This window comes from Piliocolobus tephrosceles, chromosome 8 (genome assembly GCF_002776525.5).
Source record: "Piliocolobus tephrosceles isolate RC106 chromosome 8, ASM277652v3, whole genome shotgun sequence".
NCBI lineage: Eukaryota > Metazoa > Chordata > Mammalia > Primates > Cercopithecidae > Piliocolobus > Piliocolobus tephrosceles.
This window is the reverse complement of record NC_045441.1, coordinates 59,110,008-59,134,916: the sequence shown is the minus strand read 5'-3', so window position 1 is coordinate 59,134,916 and position 24,909 is coordinate 59,110,008. Positions and strand designations below refer to the sequence as shown.

At 39.2% G+C, this 24,909-nt stretch overlaps 1 protein-coding gene across 1 annotated transcript in view; it reads left to right on the top strand.

The window, feature by feature from the left end:
- The window catches only part of DNAH11 (dynein axonemal heavy chain 11), a 371,689-nt gene that overhangs the window by 268,983 nt on the left and 77,797 nt on the right, over positions 1-24,909 (top strand). Inside the window, exons 64-65 of the mRNA XM_031935967.1 lie at positions 8,995-9,230; positions 10,766-10,888. Coding sequence (XP_031791827.1) covers positions 8,995-9,230; positions 10,766-10,888 — 359 coding nt within the window. The remainder of the gene's footprint in view (positions 1-8,994; positions 9,231-10,765; positions 10,889-24,909) is intronic.

Sequence of the window (24,909 nt, the reverse complement as noted above, 5' to 3'; positions counted from 1 at the left end):
TCAAGTGGGTCACTGACTCCTGAGTAGCCTAACTGGGAGACATCCCCCACTAGGGGCAGTCTGACACCCCACACCTCACAGGGTGGAGTACACCCCTGAGAGGAAGCTTCCAAAGCAAGAATCAGACAGGTGCACTCGCTGTTCAGCAATATTCTATCTTCTGCAACCTCTGCTGCTGATACCCAGGCAAACAGGGTCTGGAGTGGACCTCAAGCAATCTCCAACAGACCTATAGCTGAGGGTCCTGACTGTCAGAAGGAAAACTCTCAAACAGGAAGGACACCTATATCAAAACCCCAGCAGTACGTCACCATCATCAAAAACCAGTGACAGATAAAACCACAAAGATGGGGAAAAAGCAGGGCAGAAAAGCTGGAAATTCAAAAAATAAGAGCGCATCTCCTCCTGCAAAGGAGCACAGCCCATCGCCAGCAACGGATCAAAGCTGGTCAGAGAATGATTTTGATGAGATGAGAGAAGAAGGCTTCAGTCCATCAAACCTCTCAGAGCTAAAGGAGGAATTACGTACCCAGTGCAAAGAAACTAAAAATCTTGAAAAAAAAGTGGAAGAATTGACAGCTAGACTAATTAATGCAGAGAAGGTCATAAACGAAATGACAGAGATGAAAACCATGACACGAGAAATACGTGACAAATGCGCAAGCTTCAGTAACCGACTTGATCAACTGGAAGAAAGAGTATCAGCGATGGAGGATCAAATGAATGAAATGAAGCGAGAAGAGAAACCAAAAGAAAAAAGAAGAAAAAGAAATGAACAAAGCCTGCAAGAAGTATGGGATTATGTAAAAAGACCAAATCTACGTCTGATTGGGGTGCCTGAAAGTGAGGGGGAAAATGGCACCAAATTGGAAAACACTCTACAGGATATCATCCAGGAGAACTTCCCCAACCTAGCAGGGCAGGCCAACATTCAAATTCAGGAAATACAGAGAACGCCACAAAGATACTCCTCCAGAAGAGCAACTCCAAGACACATAATTGCCAGATTCACCAAAGTTGAAATGAAGGAAAAAATCTTAAGGGCAGCCAGAGAGAAAGGTCGGGTTACCCACAAAGGGAAGCCCATCAGACTGACAGCAGATCTCTCGGCAGAAACTCTACAAGCCAGAAGAGAGTGGGGGCCGATATTCAACGTTCTTAAAGAAAAGAATTTTAAACCCAGAATTTCATATCCAGCCAAACTAAGTTTCATCAGTGAAGGAGAAATAAAATTCTTTACAGATAAGCAAATGCTTAGAGATTTTGTCACCACCAGGCCAGCCTTACAAGAGACCCTGAAGGAAGCCCTAAACATGGAAAGGAACAACCGGTACCAGCCATTGCAAAAACATGCCAAAATGTAAAGACCATCGAGCCTAGGAAGAAACTGCATCAACTAATGAGCAAAATAACCAGTTAATATCATAATGGCAGGATCAAGATCACACATAACAATATTAACCTTAAATGTAAATGGACTAAATGCTCCAATTAAAAGACACAGACTGGCAAACTGGATAAAGAGTCAAGACCCATCAGTCTGCTGTCTTCAGGAGACCCATCTCACATGCAGAGACATACATAGGCTCAAAATAAAAGGATGGAGGAAGATCTACCAAGCAAATGGAGAACAAAAAAAAGCAGGGGTTGCAATCCTAGTCTCTGATAAAACAGACTTTAAACCATCAAAGATCAAAAGAGACAAAGAAGGCCATTACATAATGGTAAAGGGATCAATCCAACAGGAAGAGCTAACTATCCTAAATATATATGCACCTAATACAGGAGCACCCAGATTCATAAAGCAAGTCCTTAGAGACTTACAAAGAGACTTAGACTCCCATACAATAATAATGGGAGACTTCAACACTCCACTGTCAACATTAGACAGATCAACGAGACAGAAAGTTAACAAGGATATCCAGGAATTGAACTCATCTCTGCACCAAGCGGACCTAATAGACATCTATAGAACTCTCCACCCCAAGTCAACAGAATATACATTCTTCTCAGCACCACATCACACTTATTCCAAAATTGACCACATAATTGGAAGTAAAGCACTCCTCAGCAAATGTAAAAGAACAGAAATTATAACAAACTGTCTCTCTGACCACAGTGCAATCAAACTAGAACTCAGGACTAAGAAACTCAATCAAAACCGCTCAACTACATGGAAACTGAACAACCTGCTCCTGAATGACTACTGGGTACATAACGAAATGAAAGCAGAAATAAAGATGTTCTTTGAAACCAATGAGAACAAAGATACAACATACCAGAATCTCTGGGACACATTTAAAGCAGTGTGTAGAGGGAAATTTATAGCACTAAGTGCCCACAAGAGAAAGCAGGAAAGATCTAAAATTGACACTCTAACATCACAATTAAAAGAACTAGAGAGGCAAGAGCAAACACATTCAAAAGCTAGCAGAAGGCAAGAAATAACTAAGATCAGAGCAGAACTGAAGGAGATAGAGACACAAAAAACCCTCCAAAAAATCAATGAATCCAGGAGTTGGTTTTTTGAAAAGATCAACAAAATTGACAGACCGCTAGCAAGGCTAATAAAGAAGAAAAGAGAGAGGAATCAAATAGACGCAATAAAAAATGATAAAGGGGATATCACCACCGACCCCACAGAAATACAAACTACCATCAGAGAATACTATAAACACCTCTACGCAAATCAACTAGAAAATCTAGAAGAAATGGATAATTTCCTGGACACGTACACTCTTCCAAGACTAAACCAGGAAGAAGTTGAATCCCTGAATCGACCAATAGCAGCCTCTGAAATTGAGGCAACAATTAATAGCCTGCCCACCAAAAAAAGCCCAGGACCAGATGGATTCACAGCTGAATTCTACCAGAGGTACAAGGAGGAGCTGGTACCATTCCTTCTGAAACTATTCCAATCAATAGAAAAAGAGGGAATCCTCCCTAACACATTTTATGAGGCCAACATCATCCTGATACCAAAGCCTGGCAGAGACACAACAAAAAAAGAGAATTTTAGACCAATCTCCCTGATGAACATCGATGCAAAAATCCTCAATAAAATACTGGCAAACCGGATTCAGCAGCACATCAAAAAGCTTATCCACCATGATCAAGTGGGCTTCATCCCTGGGATGCAAGGCTGGTTCAACATTCGCAAATCAATCAACGTAATCCAGCATATCAACAGAACCAAAGACAAGAACCACATGATTATCTCAATAGATGCAGAAAAGGCTTTTGACAAAATTCAACAGCCCTTCATGCTAAAAACGCTCAACAAATTCGGTATTGATGGAACGTACCTCAAAATAATAAGAGCTATTTATGACAAACCCACAGCTAATATCATACTGAATGGGCAAAAACTGGAAAAGTTCCCTTTGAAAACTGGCACAAGACAGGGATGCCCTCTCTCACCACTCCTATTCAACATAGTGTTGGAAGTTCTGGCTAGGGCAATCAGGCAAGAGAAAGAAATCAAGGGTATTCAGTTAGGAAAAGAAGAAGTCAAATTGTCCCTGTTTGCAGATGACATGATTGTGTATTTAGAAAACCCCATCGTCTCAGCCCAAAATCTTCTTAAGCTGATGAGCAACTTCAGCAAAGTCTCAGGATACAAAATTAATGTGCAAAAATCACAAGCATTCTTATACACCAGTAACAGACAAGCAGAGAGCCAAATCAGGAATGAACTTCCATTCACAATTGCTTCAAAGAGAATAAAATACCTAGGAATCCAACTTACAAGGGATGTAAAGGACCTCTTCAAGGAGAACTACAAACCACTGCTCAGTGAAATCAAAGAGGACACAAACAAATGGAAGAACATACCATGCTCATGGATAGGCAGAATCAATATTGTGAAAATGGCTATACTGCCCAAGGTTATTTATAGATTCAATGCCATCCCCATCAAGCTACCAATGACTTTCTTCACAGAATTGGAAAAAATTGCTTTAAAGTTCATATGGAACCAAAAAAGAGCCCGTATTGCCAAGACAATCCTAAGTCAAAAGGACAAAGCCGGAGGCGTCACGCTACCTGACTTCAAACTATACTACAAGGCTACAGTAACCAAAACAGCATGGTACTGGTACCAAAACAGAGATATAGACCAATGGAACAGAACGGAGCCTTCAGAAATAATGCCACACATCTACAACCATCTGATCTTTGACAAACCTGAGAAAAACAAGAAATGGGGAAAGGATTCCCTATTTAATAAATGGTGCTGGGAAAATTGGCTAGCCATAAGTAGAAAGCTGAAACTGGATCCTTTCCTTACTCCTTATACGAAGATTAATTCAAGATGGATTAGAGACTTAAATGTTAGACCTAATACCATAAAAACCCTAGAAGAAAATCTAGGTAGTACCATTCAGGACATAGGCATGGGCAAGGACTTCATGTCTAAAACACCAAAAGCAACGGCAGCAAAAGCCAAAATTGACAAATGGGATCTCATTAAACTAAAGAGCTTCTGCACAGCAAAAGAAACTACCATCAGAGTGAACAGGCAACCTACAGAATGGGAGAAAATTTTTGCAATCTACTCATCTGACAAAGGGCTAATTTCCAGAATCTACAAAGAACTCAAACAAATATACAAGAAAAAAACAAACAACCCCATCCAAAAGTGGGCAAAGGATATGAACAGACATTTCTCAAAAGAAGACATTCATACAGCCAACAGACACATGAAAAAATGCTCATCATCACTGGCCATCAGAGAAATGCAAATCAAAACCACAATGAGATACCATCTCACACCAGTTAGAATGGCAATCATTAAAAAATCAGGAAACAATAGGTGTTGGAGAGGATGTGGAGAAATAGGAACACTTTTACACTGTTGGTGGGATTGTAAACTAGTTCAACCATTGTGGAAAACAGTATGGCGATTCCTCAGGGATCTAGAACTAGATGTACCATATGACCCAGCCATCCCACTACTGGGTATATACCCAAAGGATTATAAATTATGCTACTACAAAGACACATGCACACGTATGTTTATTGCGGCACCATTCACAATAGCAAAGACTTGGAATCAACCCAAATGTCCATCAGTGACAGGCTGGATTAAGAAAATGTGGCACATATACACCATGGAATACTATGCAGCCATAAAAATGGATGAGTTTGCGTCCTTTGTAGGGACATGGATGCAGCTGGAAACCATCATTCTTAGCAAACTATCACAAGAAGAGAAAACCAAACACCGCATGTTCTCACTCATAGGTGGGAACTGAACAATGAGCTCACTTGGACTCGGGAAGGGGAACATCACACACTGGGGCCTATCATGGGGAGGGGGGAGGGGGGAGGGATTGCATTGGGGAGTTATACCTGATATAAATGATGAATTGATGGGTGCTGACGAGTTGATGGGTGCAGCACACCAACATGGCACATGTATACATATGTAACAAACCTGCACGTTATGCACATGTACCCTAGAACTTAAAGTATAATTAAAAAAATAAAATTAAAAAAAAAAAAAAAAAAAAAAAAAAGAAATGTATTGATGCCCATTGATGCTGAATCACTTGGGGGAAGGGCTATGCGTGTTGGCAGCTTTCTCAAGCACTCCCATAAGTACTATATCCAGCCTGGGGTTGACAGCCATTGCCCTTGGGGGAGAGCCTGGTTTTGGTTAAGACAAGCAGTTAGAGAAGATAAGGCAATTTGGTCCAAACAGAACTAAGATACTAAAGGGTATGGGGGAAGGGGTGTCAGAAAGTACAACCACTGGGACATGAGTTTGAGGGATGGGACAGGGAGAAAACAGTAACACAGAGGATAGTGGCTGAAAAGGACAGGGGCTGTGGGCATACACAGCCTTGAGGGTCTAAATTACACTGTTTTCCAAAGTTGTTTCCATCCAAAATTGCTGTTTGCTGGGCAGATGGACAGAATCATTGGCAAGTTCAAGGCAGCCTTTGCACTCCACTCATTGCTTTGACCCAGCAGTTTACAGACAGAGCAAATATATGGAGTTATTTGTGCCAATAATTAGTTATTAGTTATTATAAGCACGAATTCTAAGCCTCTGTGTCCTATGCAATAAAATAGAGATATTTACCTTGAAGAACTCTTGTTCTTCAAGTTAAATGAAAAAATGGCAAGAATGAATCTATATGAATAAACTTTGTGAACAGGTAAAGCCTTACGTAAACATGAGTTGTTATGTTACTGTAACATTAGGAGAAACTGGGAGTATTACCTCCACAGGAAATTACCCTTTTATCTTAGGAATAGGCCAGTTGGTCAGTTTCTAGAGGCCAGATGGGCATTTGGTGTTATGACTAATTTCACTTTGGCTTGTGGCATGTGCTTCCAGCCTTGTCTTTCTCTCTAGCAAATGGTTCTTTTCCAAAGAGTGAGCCGCCTTTTTTCTTTCAGCTCCACCTCATAGTAACATCCCGACTCACAACATGTTGACCCTACTTAATAGAGCAATTAGATGGAGCCTTGCAACAGGCTAACTCTAGAAGCAGACTTTGAACTAAAGGGTTCCCTCTTTACACTTGGTTTCCAAACCCATTTTCCTTGCTGCAGACTCCAAGAAATTCTGACAAGACAAGTTAATTATGATAAAAAGGTATACTCTAATATGTCACTTAATGAAGGGGATATGTTCTGAGAAATGCCTTTTGTTGTACTTGCATAGCCCTAGATGAGACAGCCTACTACACACCTAGGCTACATGGCATAGCCTATTGCTCCTAGGCTGCAAACCTGCAGAGCATGTTATTTTATTGAATGTGGTAGGCAGTTGTAGCACAATGATAAGTATTTGTGCATCTGAATCTATCCAAACATAGAAATGATACAGAAAAAATATAGCATAAAAGACTAAAATTGGTACACCTGTATAGAGCACCTATGGTGAACGGAGCATGCAGAACTGGAAATTGCTCTAAGTCTCTATGTGCTCTATGTCTCTAAGGGAACTATGTATCAAGTCAGATACCAAGACTTGTTCAATATCACGAGGAGATAGGGTTTGATTTGTTTTTAAGATAACATTGTAGTCAGAGGCAGTAAGAATATTGTGCTACTTTTCCTTAGTCAGTGAGCGAATGTGAAGGCCTAGGACATTACTGTATACTACTGTAGACTTTGTAAACACTGTACCCTTAGTCTACACAAAATTTGTTTTTAAAATAATATAATTGTACTGCAACATCATGATGGCTACAGTGTCACTAGGTGATAGGAATTTTTTGGCTCCGTTATAATCTTATGAAACCACTTTTGTATATGCAGTCCATCGTTGACCAAAATATCATATGGTGCATGCCTGTATATGAAATGAGGCTTATTTTCCTCAGCCTACACTTTGGTTAATACTAATTGTGAAAATGATGCCTGTATTATAACTATCAAAAAATATTTTGATGAAAAAAATTCTGTGTGTAGCTATGCTCCTAGCTCTTTGGACACAATACTATTAAAACATCCTAAAAATTTGAGCCTGAAAGTAGTCATTGTAGTTATGATATTCTTTAACGTAGGTGTCTTCATTTAGATTAAGATGGGTTTTATTTCTTCATTTATATTGAAATGGGTTTTATTTCCCCTACTGACCAGGAAAAAAGGGGGAGATTGATATTCTCTTTGATCCCTGGCTCTCTACTCTGCACAGAGTAGGTACTCACACCATTGATTTTGAATATGAAATCTGCAGGTGCCCCTTCTGTTAGTCCTTAGAGCTTCAGAAATCAAAGTTACTCACAGCCTCCAATTGTTTCAGCTGTTTGTATTAAGTAGAAGGTAGGTAACAAAGCACGTATCTCTTGCCAGTAGAAAAGTGCTTATTCTAAAACATCAAATTGCCTATGTCTCTAAGGGAACTATGTATCAAGTCAGATACCAAAACTTGTTCAATATCACTAGGAGATAGGGTTTGATTCATTTTTAAGATAACATTGTAGTCAGAGGCAGTAAGAATATTGTGCTACTTTTCCTATATTCATATCAAATTGCATCCCAGCCTTAATGTGGGAATCCTTTCAGCATTTTGTTTTGAAGCTCTGTGACAAACCAATGAACCAAACTGTTACTGCTGATATAGCCTCCCCTACCTATTACAGGTAGGGTTCTTACTACAGTCTCTTATGGAGGCATGCTTCCATGTTAACCACCCCACCAAGCTGGGGAGCTAGCTCGGTATTCATCCTGCACATTTTGGTGTCTCTGGACAGTGTTTAATGTATGTAGAAAATGCTCAATAAATGTTTGGTGATTGATGACTGGAGGAGTGAACAAATACATTCTTTAATACGAGTTTTGCTACAACATTATTTGTTGTCAGTTTTTATACAGAATTATGTTTATTCTTTAAAATGGATCACTCTGTCCACCCTGCTTGCCCCTTCCTCCTTGCTTGCCCCTCCCCAACCCCTTACTTTGCAATGCAATCAAGGCAAGGATAATTTCCTCTCAGCCTTGAAGTGATATCCTAAGTTCCTTTGCACAACTGAGGAGTTGATGGAGTTCCAGTGAACTGAGTACTTTTCATTAACCCATCCCAGAAAGAGAGGTCATCTCTTTGTAGCATTGGTCTGTAGAAAAAAAAATGAAGTGCCTGAACAAGATACTGAATTTTAGCATTGCTTATACGGGGGTGGGGTGTCGATTGCTCCATGGGCAAATACATTTCTGGTATCCTGCCATTCTTCCTGGTGTGTCAGTTCTCTCTTACCTAAGTATGGGGCAAAGTCTCTCTCAGTTGAAGCCCAGTAGATGCAATTGATAAAACTGATGTTGAATCGCACAGTTGACAGAATTCTGAGATATAAAATACTAGGTTTATCAAGTCAAATTGCATCTAATGATGAGTTGTGTTTGGCTTCTCAGAATCCACAGAAAATTATCGTGTGTTTACCTAGAATTACTTTCTCATGGCTTTGTTCTCTTCTTCTCTTGTCTGTCTTCTCTCTCTGCCACATGGCCAATTTGTTGCATTCAACTCTGAATTTAAAGGTTTCCATTCCACTAACTGAAGGCCTGGACTTGATTTCCATGTTGACGGATGATGCTACAGTTGCCGCCTGGAATAACGAAGGGCTGCCCAGTGACAGAATGTCCACCGAAAATGCTGCTATCCTAACACACTGTGAGCGCTGGCCTCTGCTGATAGATCCCCAGCAACAGGGAATTAAGTGGATCAAGAATAAGTATGGAATGGACCTGAAAGTCACACATTTGGGCCAGAAAGGGTATGTGAAGTTTGAAGAGATTGGCTTTCTGTTTACCTGCTGTGAAGTGGGTCTGATTTGTATAAAGTCGTGATGTTTCTTAGACCTCTCCACCACATTGATGTATTACAATTTGGTGCTATTTGTTTATCTGCCTGCTCGTGTTTCATGTAAAGTATCTCTGTTGAAAAGGCATTCTTGTTGGATGGCATCCAATTATCTGAAGAAGAGATAAAATTGAAGGTTAGAACAAACATTGTGTCTGTGGGGAAAAATATGTGAATTTTCTAAAGCCAACAATGGATGTATATTACATTCCTTCCCTGGAGTGTTTGGATAGTAACACAAGAATTGTCAATGGTGCCTCCAGGCTTAATGATGTTTACGGTCATATTTCTAAATCTATACTCTGCTTATAGAAGGATCTTAACATGGCTACAAGTCCCAACATTGGATGCCTGAAGTTAATTTATTATCTTAGTCAAGATTTACATGTCACTTTTGAGAACTAAATCTACTCCAAGAATTTCTGTTACTAAGTCATCATGGTAATACTGTCTAGATAGATAGAAAGCTGTCTTGTATGCAGTTGCTATTCAGTTAATGTTGAATAAATTATTTTAGAACTATGGATGTTTCACTTGACCCTTCCAACCTCTTTTTATACATAGAGTGAAATAATAAATTTCTGTAGTTATACAAGGAAATGTAGTTCTTAGGCCGGGTGCAGTAGCTCATGCCTATAATAATCCCAGCACTTTAGAAGCCTGAGACAGGAGAATTACTTAAAGCCAGGAGTTTGAGACCAGCCTGAGCAACAGAGTGAGACCCCCATCTCTACCAAAACAACAACAAAAAAAGTAGGCAGGTATGGTGGTGCCTACCTGTAGTCCCAGCTACTTGAGAGGCTGAGGCAGGAGGATCACTTGAGCCCAGGAAATGGAGGCTACATTGAACTATAAACATGCCACTGCACTCCAGGCTGAACAACAGAGTGAGTCTGCCATCTCTGTTTTTCTGTTTTTTTTTTTTTTTTTTTTTTTTAATGTAGTTTTTGCTTATCTGAATACTTGCAGAAAATTATTTTTGGTAGGGAGATATTTGTTGGAGAGTAAGACCAAAGTAAAATATTATCTCCCCATTGTAAGTGACTAAACTTAAAGATTTAAAAAATAAAAGTTTGATCAAATTATAAAGCATTTAATACATGAAATTTTACTTTAAAAAGACCCATCAAATGAATTTACATGTATGATAGTTGGGTAACTTACACTTATTTCAACTATGGTTGCTATTACAAGCAACTAATCTATATATAGATTTATTAGTTCAAACTACTAAATTTCACTTGGAAAATACAACTAAAATGTATCTTAAAATTTCATATTTAATTTCTGTGTAATCTAGTTAAAGGAAACTACTACTTTATAAAATACTTTTCTCTAAGTTTGTCCCATTTAGAATATCTACATTAAATATAATTTGATCATATAAAAAATTTTGAACATTTTGTGCCAATTTACATTTTATTATCTCAAATCCCACTGATTTTTAAGGTTTGTGAATGCCATTGAAACTGCTTTGGCCTTTGGTGATGTCATCTTAATTGAAAATCTCGAGGAAACAATAGATCCAGTCCTGGATCCACTACTTGGCAGGAATACTATTAAAAAAGGAAAGTAAGTATTCTTGATTTTTTAACATGTATATCATGCTAAATGATTTTCAGCAGCAGCATCCATTTCTTAGCTTCATAATCAAGCAGTCTATTGAAATCTTAGTGATATTTCTGAGTTTCCATTTCATGCACCTACACTCCAAGACCAAAGCAACCGCAACATAATCCAGACTTTCAGACTATTTATTTGGTGGATTTAGATTTGTTTTATCCAATTCCTGATCTATAGGCCAAGAAAATGCATTGTTATAAATCTGAGAATAGTTGCCTCTTTTAAAATTTATACCAATGTTTCTCTAACTTCAGTAATTTGCAGAACACCTTGAATATGGCTGCCAATCTACGTATCACTTGTGCCCTGTTTACTTAATATTTTTCTTTAACTAGATTTTAAATCCATTCACTATTTTTTAAAATTAGCATGGGTTTACTGTGCTAGCTCTGTGTTTCCTAATATATGTAAAATGTAACCATTCAGAAAAGGAGAGTTCATTAGTGGATCCCGGAAATCATCCCTTATGCCAGCAATATTGGATTATCAACAACAGAGAAATACTTCCCCCTACCCCTCCAGGAGCTATATGTGACTTTCTAAGAGGTGGCCATTCCCCCAAGACAATGTACTTTCCAGAACATTCTCTCAGGGGCCTTGAAGCCATTTCTGAGGAGTCATCATGTCACTTTCCTATGAATGTGTGAAAGGTGAGGTGCAGCAATTGTGTCTTCAATCAAGTCTGGGTGGGCACAGGGGAAACTGGCACTCCAGAGACTCCTTATGCCTCTTCACACAAGCAACCAACATTCATTAGACTTAATTGACTGAATTTCCTTCCCTCTCTTCTTTTTTTCTTCAAAGAGATATAATTTCAGAACTTTCCCCACCCTGTTCTTCCTTAACGCCCACGCTCTGCCTCTAAGGTATCTGTCCCCTTTTTCATTACTAGCTTATTCTTGTCAATTTTAAGTGGAAATAGGCCTACATCAGGATGACTAACTTCTTGGTCTCTAATTGATTAGTATGGTATTTATCATACAACTCACTAAGTAAATCCATTTAGAGTGACTGACAACTTCTTATTGTTTAATAAACCAAACTTTACCCAGGCACACATTTAGAACAATCTAACAAGCCACTTGACAAACTGCAACTCTTAACATAAATATAATTGTAGCTGTGTCTGATGTGTTAAAAATATAGTGTAAAATGTTGAATGTCACTGAAGCGAAATCCTTGTTATTAAGGTTCTGACTCTATTATGAAGACCTAAAATTTTTATCAGTGAAATGCATGTTCTCTGATCTTCAACTTCAACTTCAATAGCACAATTTAGGTGTAAGCAATTTGATGACTCTTATTACATATATAGTTGGACAATCTGAAATTTCCAAAGACTGATAAATTTGAGTCATGATTCTCAGTATGGATGTAGTTAACTATCAGTGAGGATTCTAGAGGTCTTCAATTTTAGAAACAAATTTTACATAGAGCTTCAAGTCTTTATCACAAATATCAGGCCAGAACAACTTAATTCAAATTAATAATATTTACTGAATATGTCCTCTCTGTTAAGCCTTGTAAAATTGATCATACTGTAGCAGGATGAGCCACAGACAAAACTCCTCAGACACCGAGTTAAAGAAGGAAGGGGTTTATTCTGCTGGGGGCATCGGCAAGACTCCTGTCTCAAGAGCCGAGCTCCCCACGTGAGCAATTTCTGTCCCTTTTAAGGGCTCACAGCTCTAAGGGGGTGCGTGTGAGAGGGTCGTGATTGATTGAGCAAGCAGGGAGTATGTGACTGGGGGCTGCACGCACTGATAATTAGATTGGAGCAAAACAGGATAGGGATTTTCACAGTGCTTTTCTGTACAATGTCTGTAATCTATAGATAACATCACCAATTAGGTCAGGGGTTGATCTTTAACTACCAGGCCCAGGGTGTGGCGCCGGGCTGCCGCCTGCTCATGGATTTCATTTCTGCCTTTTAGTTTTTACTTTTTCTTTCTCTGGAGGCAGAAATTGGGCATAAGACAATATGAGGGGTAGTCTCCTCCCTTATTCCCCCTCTTTGAGACTCTCAATCAATAGTGGGAGTTCTCACTTTTATCTTTACTACTTATGTCTTCTTGCAAGACAGATCAATAGTGGTTCATATAGTACACTTGTGCTGAAGCATTTTGGTGAACTAAGGTAGTGATGAAGCTTCTTATCATTTGAAGAAGTACAGGTAGCAAACAAGGGAGCAGTAAGCAGGTTCCTATTACTATTATAACTTTTATTATAAGAGTTTTAAATCCTCCTAGTGCTGGGAACCATTTTTTAAACATGACCCTAGGATCAAATCCATGCCACACTTGCACGGGCACATGTGCCAGTTTTGTCATATCTTTATGTCTTCAACTACTTGCCCTTGATTATGTGTAGGCAGCAATTAGTAAGGTTAAATTTCCTATAGACCTCTCCTTCAGCTGCTAGCAAGTAGTCAAGCGCTGATCTATTTTGATAGCATTTCTCATCTGAGTTTCTTGCCAGGCCAGAATAGTCAAGGCTCTGCCGGTTTTATTAGTGATTATTTTTAAGACAGCTTGTAACCGTATGATTCGGTTGATCATGTAAATGGGGGTCTGGTATCCCCACGAGCCATCTTGTGCCCAAGTAGCAGGCCTATAATATTGTATGATTCTCTCAGGGCCATTTATTTTTTTTTTCAATTTCCTATAGCTATGCTTCTCTTTTCACAGGAAGCATAGACAGGAAAGCCCAAGAGTTTGCCTGTTTTTATGGGCAGTAGGAAGAAAGATGGTTTAATAGTGCCAGTAACACAACTACCTGCCTACTGGTCAGGTAATTTGGCGTAAGCTCTATGCCCACATATCCAGTATAATCCAGTGGGGGCTGTCCAGTCCCGGTGGGACTCTGAGTGGGTCCACACAGTTTGCAACTTTGGGAATTTACTAAATAGATTTCTCTCTGTGTAATTTGAACTCCACCAAGTGACTGTTTTTGTGGTACCATTATACAGTTTCTGTCGCAGACAACTAAGTCGTCCTACGGGGTGAGCGATTTCTTTTCCTTCTCTAGCTATGCAATATTGTCTAATCATTGAGGCTTTTAGGACCCAGAAATTATCAGGGTGATTCTTTTGAGTCAGGAATTCATCAGGAACTGGGTCTGCAGGTACTAATTCTCGGGCTTCTTATGGCCATTGATCTCCTGTTACAGTTCTTCCACATATGTAACATGAAGTGATATTGAGAGACTGGGCTACATGCTCAGCTAATTGCAAAAACAAATTTCTTGTTTTTCCTGGAATTTCTGGTACTGGCACATTTAGTTCATCATAGAAAGTTTGAAACACTGGCTCAGGAGAGCGTTTGTAAACTTCACCTCGAACCAAGATATTTACTGGAGTATCCAGTCCAGCCCCGTCGATTCCTAAGGTCACACACTCCTCTTTTTTCCAGAGAGGATCAAGGGGATTGGTTATTACTAGCTCTAAGGGGTTACATTGACCTTTAGTACAGGAAGGGCCATTTTTTCCTTTTTGAAGGTGGACTGGATCTTTTTCATTTTCTTTTTATCCAAGTGGCCTAAATGACACAAGACCAGTATTTACATTTATTTCCACACAGTCCTAATTTATGACAGATGTATTTATTTTCTGCCATATAGTCTCTTTTCTAATTAAGCGAACCACACCTTATTCCTAACTTTTTACTATTAATGACAGCACAGGCATCAAATTTTAAGGTGACTTGTTTGGGCACCCCTTTTTCTTCTGTTTTGGCTAACACTTTATTCGTATCATTTATGAGCCCCCACCAGTCCTCAGTCCTTAATCTTATTTTAAAAACTGTGGTCATGGGAGGCTCAGATGGGTCATAACACACATCAGGTTGGTCATTTCCTGGGCTACATACCTTGTACAGAATAACATTATACAAACAAAGTCTTTTTAGAGTTCCAGTACACTTATAATAACCATAAAATAATAGGACCGTAACAACCTTTTTCCTGCCTCAGTGACTTGATGTATACACTGGGAACAGTCCTCAATCTGAGGAAGGTCTATTGAAGTCCTTACTGTAAAAGTATAAATTTTAAGGAAAATGAGTCCCATGATGAGTTTCCTCATGCTTCGGCCGTGTGTGGACCAGTCAGCTTCCGGCTGTGACTGGAGCAGGGCTTGTCGTCTTCTTCAGAGTCACTTTGCAGGGGTTGGCGAAGCTGCTCCCGTCCACATACCACTCGCAGTCTACTGATGTTTAAGGATGGTCTCGGAGGTTGGGCCTGCTAGAATAAACTGAGTCCAAGACCTCTACACAGTTATGTTCAACTGAGCTCTCTGATACCAGGAGCAAGGTGGTGGGGTTCAGGGTGTTGCAAACTTCAATGGTTATGTGAGGATTTTCACGGAGCAAGTTTGGTAGTTGGTTACTCTAGCATTTGTTAACCAATGATGTCTTTTGGTAGTTATTAAAGTTACCACAGCATGGGGGCCTTTATATTCAGGTTTTGCCTAAGGGTTAGTTTATCTGCTTCTTGTGCTAACAGGGCCATTGCTGCTAGGGCCCTTAGACCTGGGGGCCAGCCTTTGGAAACCCTGTCTAGTTGTTTTGAGAGATAGGCCACTGGCCTTGGCCACAGTCTGGGTTAAAACTCCAACTGCCATTTTTTGTCTTTCTCACACACAGAGTGTAAAGAGTTTTGTCAGGTCAGGTAGCCTCAGGGCTGGGGCCAACATGAGTTTTTCTTTTAACTCATGAAAAGCTCATTGTTGTTGGTTGTAATAGATACAGTTTATCTAATCTACATTTTTATTAACTGTCACCTACTAAAATATTGACTCAAATCCTGCAGCTATTTGATTTCAAGCTTTAAATTGATCTGGTATTCCTTGTGGGACTCCAGCTGCGCCTAAATAGCCGTGAGAGTTGAAAGACCCATGAGGCGCTTCTCTCGCTTTACGATGTCTTACTATTTTTTTTCCTTCTGGTTGATGAAACGCCAGGGTGAAAGGGATAGCCAATTAGACTGAAGTACAAGTGCCACTCCAGTTATTCGGCAGAGTGCCCTATAAAGGTCCACCACAATACCACCACACGTCTGCTCAGGGATGAACAAGGGCTGACTGATTGATAATCTCTTGAAAATTCTTAAACTCACTACATCCTTTCAGGTCTACAAAGAAGGCTAAGTTTCCTCCCTGTTGTGAGAGACACGAAGTGAACTTAGTGTTGGGAGACAGAGGCTGGATGCCCCTGAGGGGCTGACCCGCAGGGTGCCAGACTTTGGGATATAGCAGAGAGAGCTTGGCACAACTTATTACTCCAAGCTGTAGAATCCTGGAAAAGAGCTACCATGCAGCCTACACCTGGTCCACTGGAGGACCACGTTAGTGGAAAGGGGACAGTCTGGGCCTCTGGCCTGCCATGTGCACAAGCATAACAATTGCTTTTGTTTAATGTGCAGATGGAATATTTGATCCATTTTAACCAGGCATTTGCATCTTGGTATCTTGTCTTAATTGCCAAAGTTTGTTTCAAGTCTTTAACTTCTTTGATCCTCTAGTAAAATGAATGTATGGTTTTAGGAAATTACAAATACTGGTTGGGGCGGTCCATCCTTGCTCTTTAGTGGTCCACAGAACGTTGGACCAACTGTGGCATGAAAGCTCTACATCGGGGGCAAGACTCCTGGTTGGCACTGGGGTCTTTATCGAAATCTCATTGGATTAAATGGTCCTAGTTTACTAATGCCCAGTCTGAGGAGAATCAGGAGGGACAGAGGTACTTTTCTGAAGTAGAGGGCTGTCTTTGACTTGGCAATCTCCACAGGGTATAACAAGGCAAGCATTAAATGCAGTAGTTTGAGGCGAAATTGACTTGGTTATGTTAATAACTAGATGGTCAGCATTAGAACGAGGAAAGAAGAAACAGTAATAGAATAGATGAAAAGCGTTAAATTTTTCTTAGCTTTAGTTTGGTAGGGTTTTCCCCTGGGACTGTGGCCCACAACTCTGGAGGGGGTGGTGCTTTCTTGACTCAGGTGTTATTAGCCCATCCTTTTTTTTTTTTCTTTCTTTTTTTTTTCTTTCTTTTGTTTTTTTCTGTACGAACAGCAGTCTTGGTGCTTAGCAGCTCAAGATAGGGTCCTTCCCAGGCTGGCTCGAGTTTTTTTTCTTTTCACCCTTTGATGAGAATGTGATCTTCAGGCTGGTGCTGGTTTACTGGAAATTTTAGGGGTGGTACATGTGCTAAATGACTTTTAGTTTTTGAGAGAAAGGAAAGTGGAAGATAAACCAAGTATATAATTTTTAAGAAATTGACCTTTTGTTTTAAATGTGGGGACCTTGGCAGTGGACTTTATAGTCCTTAGTGCGTTTTTACTGAGAAATTTCCTTTAGCACCTATTTTTATTAGTTTTTAAACCAAAGAAAGCCAAATACCATTTTACATTTAACAATGCTTCTCGTATGATTTTTATACCAGATAAGCTAAATTCTATCTTTATATTAGTGTGTTATTAATGTTAAACCTAATTTTAATAAAACCTTGTAGACATATTTATCTAATTTTTAATGTTTGACCGTAAGGTAAGATTTTATAGACTCTTTTTAACCTTTTATAATTTTTGCTAAAGAACAGATTAGTGCTTTAAGAAAAAGCTGTTATGCTTTTACTTTAATGTCCAGTTTACAGAAAAACTGGATGATACTTCTTTAGCTAATATGTTTACACACAGAATTTTCTTTACAATTAACATTTTAAAACTTAAACCTTCAAAACAATAATTTTTTTAACTTTTTAATGTAAGTAAAAATGTCCATTCTTATGCCTCCTTATAATCTTTTTACCAAAAGTATATTTTACTTTTCTTATACACCTTGCACGTAAACTATTTTTTGGGTTTTTTTTTTTTTTTTCAGTAGTTTTACATGCAGGAGGCCTACTTTTGAATTATACAACATTTCTTGCATAAATTCTTTTTTATAACATTTTTCTCTTGCATGACTTTCGCAATTCTTCGACATGCCTCAACTTTCTGACTTATTACAAATTTTTTTTTCTTTAAACAAGCAGTTAATTTATTTCAGGATAAGAATTTACCATATAATACTCTGTTTATATAAATTCCGCCCCCCCCCCCCCCCCCTTTTTTTTTTCCTTTTTTTTTTTTTCCTTAGGATACTTCTGAACTGGTGAGCTGTGCTTTTTTTTTTTTTTTTTTTTTTTAGTTGTTAGCAAAGCATTTGCCGCTACAGATTGAATGCATTTGGGCCATCCGATAGTTACTGGGTTAAGGATTTTTGATAGGAAGACCTAGGTGCTTTTGGGATACGCCCTTGTTTACACTGACAACAAAGTGGTATTGGAGTATTATAGGGTTGGAGAATACCTTCAATTATTAATTGTAGGTTTTAAATTTACCTTGGCTTTTAAAGGAATAGGGTACACTTTTTTTTCTTAACTACTTGTATAACTCTCTCTCTCTTTCTTTCTCGTTTTGACTTTGTCTCTCTTTGACTTTCCTTTTGCCTCTGTCTCTTCCTCTTTCTCTCTCTGCCTCTTGCTCTCTCTCTCTCTGTCTCCTTGACTCCCTCTTTGTCTTTTCCTCTCTGTGTCTTCCTCTCTCTCTTTGCCTCTTTGCCTCTCTTTGCCTCTTTTCCTCTCTCTCTTTGCCTCTTTTCCTCTCTGTCTCTTTCCTTTCTCTCTCTCTGCTGGTCTTTCCTTGCCTCTGCCAGCCGCTTATGCTGCTGTTCTCTCAATCACTGTGTGTTGGGGACGGGGGGTCTAAAACCAGCTGTAACCAAGTGTCTATGTGCAGGAACTGGTCTGGGTTCCCTGGCTTACAGGTTACCTTGTGCCATACCTTTGAAACAAGGGACCTGTCCAGGCTTCCTTCTAATGGCCAACCTACCTCTAATGCTGGCTAGTCTGTCTTACACAAAGTTTTCAGTTTTCCTGGTGTCATAGTACTCCGTCAGTAAAAAGTACTGATTTACTCAATCAGTAAAAAGACAAGTGACACTTGCTGAAACCAATGTCCCTTAAATTCTTTTTTGAAATGTTTCAACATAGTTCCTAGTAGGGTGGACTTATTTGTGTCTGGCCTATGCTTCTATGAGACAAAACACCACGCTCACACCACCTGCACACCACAAAACAAAGAACAGGTAAAAAGGGCACACACACACTTTTGCAGTTTGCACCAAACTAAAACCAAAAACAAAATCAGAGTATCCAGAAATCCAAGCCAGGTCAAAACCAAAACCAAAGTATCAAGCAATCCAAGTCAAGTCAAAAACAAAAACCAAAGTGCTGGTACAGGCACACCATGGGTGATCAGGCCATGCTTCCGCTCAAATGGAGTAGGCACTCCCAAGACCAATCCTGCCAAGCAATTCAAACCAAGTCAAAACTAAAACCAAAACCAAAGTGCCAATAAAGGCACGCCATGGGTGCTCAGGCCACACTTCCACTCGAACAGAGTGGGCAAGTTTCAAAGACTAGTCTTACCAAGTTTTAGATGTCCAGACTCCAAGTGCCCGTTCCTTCCCAGTGTTCAGCCACTGCATTGATCCTCCACGGGGGCCTGCCACTGCCACACAGTGCTCTGGCGAGGCAGCCCACTGAGGCAAATGCTTATCCAGAAGCGCTCTCAGGATCCGCGTTGCTCGGGCTGGTCAGAGTTCTCTGCAGGGGTGTTCCACAGGGCAGGCTTTAGCCGCCTAAGGAGCTGCCTCGACCATCTGCCAATCACCTCACTTCCAAGTCAGGGAACCAAGAAATGTAGCAGGACGAGCAGCAGACAAAACTCCTCAGACACCCAGTTAAAGAAGGAAGGGGTTTATTCTGCCGGGGGCATCGCAAGACTCCTGTCTCAAGAGCTGAGCTCCCCAAGTGAGCAATTCCTGTCCCTTTTAAGGACTCACAATTCTAAAGGGGTGCATGTGAGAGGGTCGTGATGAATTGAGCAAGCAAGGTGTAAGTGACTGGGGGCTGCATGCACCGGTAATTAGCTCAGAACAAAACAGGATAGGGATTTTCACAGTGCTTTTCTATGCAAAGTCTGTCATCTGTAGATAACATAACCAATTAGGTCAGGGGTGGATCTTTACGAGGCCCAGGGTGTGGCGCCGGGCTGTCTGCTTGTGGATTTCATTTCTGCCTTCTGGTTTTTACTTTTTCTTTCTTTGGAAGCAGAAATTGGGCATAAGACAATATGAGGGGTAGTCTCCTCCCTTAATATCATTCTAGCATTTCTTTTAAGGCCAAGAAGATTAAAGATAATCTGTAAGAATGTAACAAATGGTGTTGATTGCATGCAGTTGTTACCTTAATCCTGGCTCTTAAACCCTTATGTGTGGGAAAAACCACTTGTTTGTGGGTAAATCTCAACTCTTTATCCTCAGCTTTTCCTTCTTCCCTCTTCCATGCAGATGTTTTTAGAGTATTTTCACCCAGAGACTATAGTGCCAGTGGAGTCCTTATATATCCTGTCAGTCATTGAGTAAACCTTCTCTGAGCACTGCTATATGCCAGGTACTATACTGGGGGCTGCAGATTTAGTGTGCTAAGATACAGACCCTGCACTTGAGAAAGCTACATTTCCATAAGGAAAGATAGACCTATAAACAATCAAACAGAACCGTTGGTGTGGTGATTGACGTATACATGGCAAGGAGTTGTCAGTTCCATAGTGAAGACTTGAAAAGACTTCTTGGAAAAAATTACCTTTGATTACATTTTTATTTAACGCAAGGCTCAAAAGTTAAGTAGGTATTTGTGAGGTAGACAAGTGGGAAAAGAGAATCCTGGACAGAGAGCCCTAATTTCAAATAGTAAAACACACAAAACAATCCAACAGCTTTGGGGAACTGCAAACAGAATCCAAATGGGTGGAGAGTCTGTGTTGGGGAGGAAGAGAGAAGGATGTGGACTGGGACAGATGAGACTGGAGAGGAGAGCAGGACCCAGAGCACAGACTTTCTTGGTTGATCCCTACATTGGCCTTTTGCTATGTGTTGATAATTTCCAACCCCTCCTAAGTATGCTCAAGGGGCCTATTTCTATCAGTTACACTAGTTGGTAATACCAATTGTTTTTAACTAAAGGACCGTGCCTTCCTGGAGTCTCCATATTTTCACTCAAGTATCATGATCATAAGTTAGTGGGGAAGCTAGTAAGAACTCTTGAGCACACTGGAAGCGATGTGATCAGATTAATGTTTCTGAAAGTATTGACTGAAAGGGTGTGGACCTAGAGCCAGAGTCTAGTTAGTAAATAATTGCAGTAATCCATTTGAGACATGGTATGAGCCTAAACTTAGGCAGTCACAGTGGAAAGAGAGGAGAGGACAAATCAGTGTGGTATCAAGGAGTTAGTACCAGCAATTTATGGTAATTAATTGGATATTATTGGTGGTAAAAAAGGAGGTTTGAGGATGTTTTCTTCTGCCTTCTGTCAGGTAAACGATACTGTGCTTTATGGTGAGGTATATATAGGAATAAGAGTAAGTGTAGGGAAAGAACCAATAATTTCTCTTACTAGATATGCAAAGGTTGAGGTACTTCTTTAACACTCATTTCTAAAACAGAAGTCTAAAAAGCAGTTGGATATGTGAGTATGGAGCTTAATAAAAGGATGTTGGTTGACCATGTAGATTGGGGAATATCTATCTGGAGGAGTTATGCCATCATGGCGGATGTGATTATCTAGGGAGACTCTATATAGCCAGAAAAATATAGAGGGTACCCTGTCTACCCTCTGCCCTTTTCCCATGAGAAAAATGGGGACCCAGAGATATTAATTAATGTCCTCTTGCATACCTTATAACTATATGAAGTTTATGTGAAAACCTAGTTTCTTAAACAGGTTTTTCTCTTTTTTGTGTTTTTTAATTGCTACCTCATAGTTGTACATATTTTGGGGGTACATGAGATATTTTGATACACGTATACAAGGTGTGATGATCAAGTCAGGGTGATTGGGATATCCATCGTGTCAAACACTTTCCTTTGTGCTGAGAACACTACAATTCTTCTCTTCTAGCTATATCAAAATATACAATAAATTATTAACTGTGAGTTTCCTATTCTATTGAATACTAGAATTATTCCTTCTAACTGTATTTTTGTACCCAGTAACCAACTTTTCCTTATCTTCCCCATCCCCTGCCAACTTCCCTTCCTCCGCCAACTTCCCTTCCTGGCCTCTGGTAACCACCATTCTGCTGTTTGCCTCCATGAGACCCGATTTTTTGCTCCTGCATATGAGTAAGAAAATGCCATATTTGTCTTTCTGTGCCTGGCTTATTTCATTTAACATAATACTCTCCAGTTCCATCCATGTTGCTGCAAATGACAGCTTCATTCCTTTTTCTGGATGAATAGTATTTCACTGTGTATATGTACCACAATTTCTTTACCCATTTGTGTTCATCTGTTTTGCATTGCTATAAAGGAATACCTGAGACTGGGTAATTTATTACTATTTTTAAAGAGGTTGATTTAACTCATGGTTCTGTAGGCTGCACAAGAAGCATAGTGCCAGCATCTGCTTCTGGTGAAGCCTCAGGAGGCTTACAGTCACGGTGGAAGGTAAGTGGAGAGCAGACATGTCACACAGCAAGAAAAAGGGAGCAATAGAGAGTTGGAAGGAGGAGCCAGGCTCTTTTAAACAACTATATCTCAAGATAACTCATTCTCACAGGGGAGGACACCAAGCCGTTCATGAGAGATCTGCCCCCATGACCCAAACATTTCCCACCAGGCCCACCTCCAACATTCATTGGTAGTCACATTTCAACATGAGATTTGGAGAGGACAGATATCCAAACCGTATCACAATTCACCCATTGTTGGATACTCAAAAGGGTTTCTTATCTAGGTTATTGTGAATATTGCTGCAGTGAACGTGGGATTGCAGATACTTTTGCGATATACTGATTTCATTTATTTTGGATGTATGCCCAGCAGCCATATTGCTGGATCATGTGACGTGATCATGAGGAATCTCTCTGCTGTTTTCCATAGTGGCTGTACTAATTTACATTCCCACCAACAGTGTACAGGTATTCCCCTTTCTCACATTTGTTATTTTTTGTCTTTTTGATAATAACCATTCTAACTGGGATGAGATGGTACCACATTGTGGTTTTGATTTACGTTTCTCTGATGATTAATAATGTTGGGCAATTTCATATACCTGTTGGCCATTTGTATGTCTTCTTTTGAGAAAGATCTACTCGGGTCTTTTATGCGTTTTTAAATCAGATTATTTGCTTTTATTTATTTATTTATTTATTTATTTATTTATTTATTTATTTGCTATTGGTTGTTTGAGTTCCTTATATATTCTAGTTATTCATCCTTGATCAGAAGGATAGTTTACAAATATTTTCTCCCATTCTGTAGGTTGTCTCTTCACTCCATTGATTGTTTCCTTTGTTGTACGGAAGTTTTTTAGCTTGATGTAATCCCATTTGTATATTGTTGCTTTTGTTGCTGTTCTTTTTGAGGTCTTATCCCCAAAACCTTTTATCTTTTAGCAAGCTTTTGCAAATAAACAGGCACTACTATCTTTTGGTAGGGTGTTGATGAGTGCCATGTTACCAGTCTAACTCTTTCCCCCTCAGTTTTTTCCTAAGCCTCATTTATTTCCCCATCATTGTTTTGGAAACTATGTTTTTCATACCTACAGTTGCCTATAATATAGCCCAGGCCTTTCATTTCCTCATGCCACAGATTATCCCCTCTCCTGTGATATGTTATTTTACTTAACTGTTCTTTTCACAGCCTAAATTCACTATATTTAGGATTTAACTGCTATTTAGCCAATAGCAGTTAAGTGTTAACTGGACATTTTAATTTTCCATATTTAATGTCTCCTTTACATAGTATATTTTCCTTGTGTCATTTTGCAGTTTTTTTCTCCCCCTTACAATAAGCTTAAATTTTTTCATTCATACATAACTTTAATTGATTATAAGTTCTTTATGGATAAGAATCATATACTGTATGTCTTTAAAAAGATGGTTAACCAAAACAAAAATAGAACAATATAAACGTAAAACTTTTATTTCTCTTACTATGGCAGATTAGGTATTCAAATACTAAAAACAAAACTAAATATGTCATTTAAAATATTTAAAACACCTTTCGAAATGTATTATGAGTAGACAAAAAAAAAAAAAAAGTACAACCAAAAAGCAGGGACTCAGAGAGACAAGGAACACCAAAGATGGTTTCCTTCCTGAGGGTGCCTGCTAAAACCTGATGACCTTGGGGTTCTCTTTTGATAATGTACAAAGCTTGGACAAGGCTAGAGCCTATTCAGGATATGCAGTCTGCTAAGAGATTCCTGTATAAAGCTAGAGGACACTACTTCCATTTAAGGGTAAATTTGTTAATAAACACACACAAATAATTACTAAATCAAAAAAACTTTCCTTTTCTAGCTTGGCACTGAGAAGAGGCAGAAAAAATGTCCTATCCTAGTTGCATCCTAGGAGAAGTATTTTGGGTTTTTACTGTGTTTTAATTTTATTTAATACTGATACCTATAAAATACATAATATATAAAGTTATAAAGCATAATAAATTAGACATGTATCTGCCATTCAAATTATTGACAATATCCTTTAAGCTACCTTTGTGCTCCCCTCCTTGACAATTCTGCCTCCACTTCCAAAAGTAACCAGTGTTCATATATTGGAATGATATGATCAGTTCCATAAAGCCTAACAGAGAGGACATAGTAAATATTATTTATTTAATATTTTAAATAACATACATTAAATATATTTTTAATTCAGTCAATAAATATGTATTTAGTCAAGTTTCTAGAATGTGACTGGCATATAAAGATCAAAGATCTTTCCCATTAAAAGATAAGTAAAAGATCTAAATAGACATTTCTCCAAAGACATACTAATAAGCACATGAAAATATGCTCAACATCGTTAGTCATCAGGGACACGCAAATCAAAGACGTAGGAAGGTGAAGATTCTGAATGTTGCT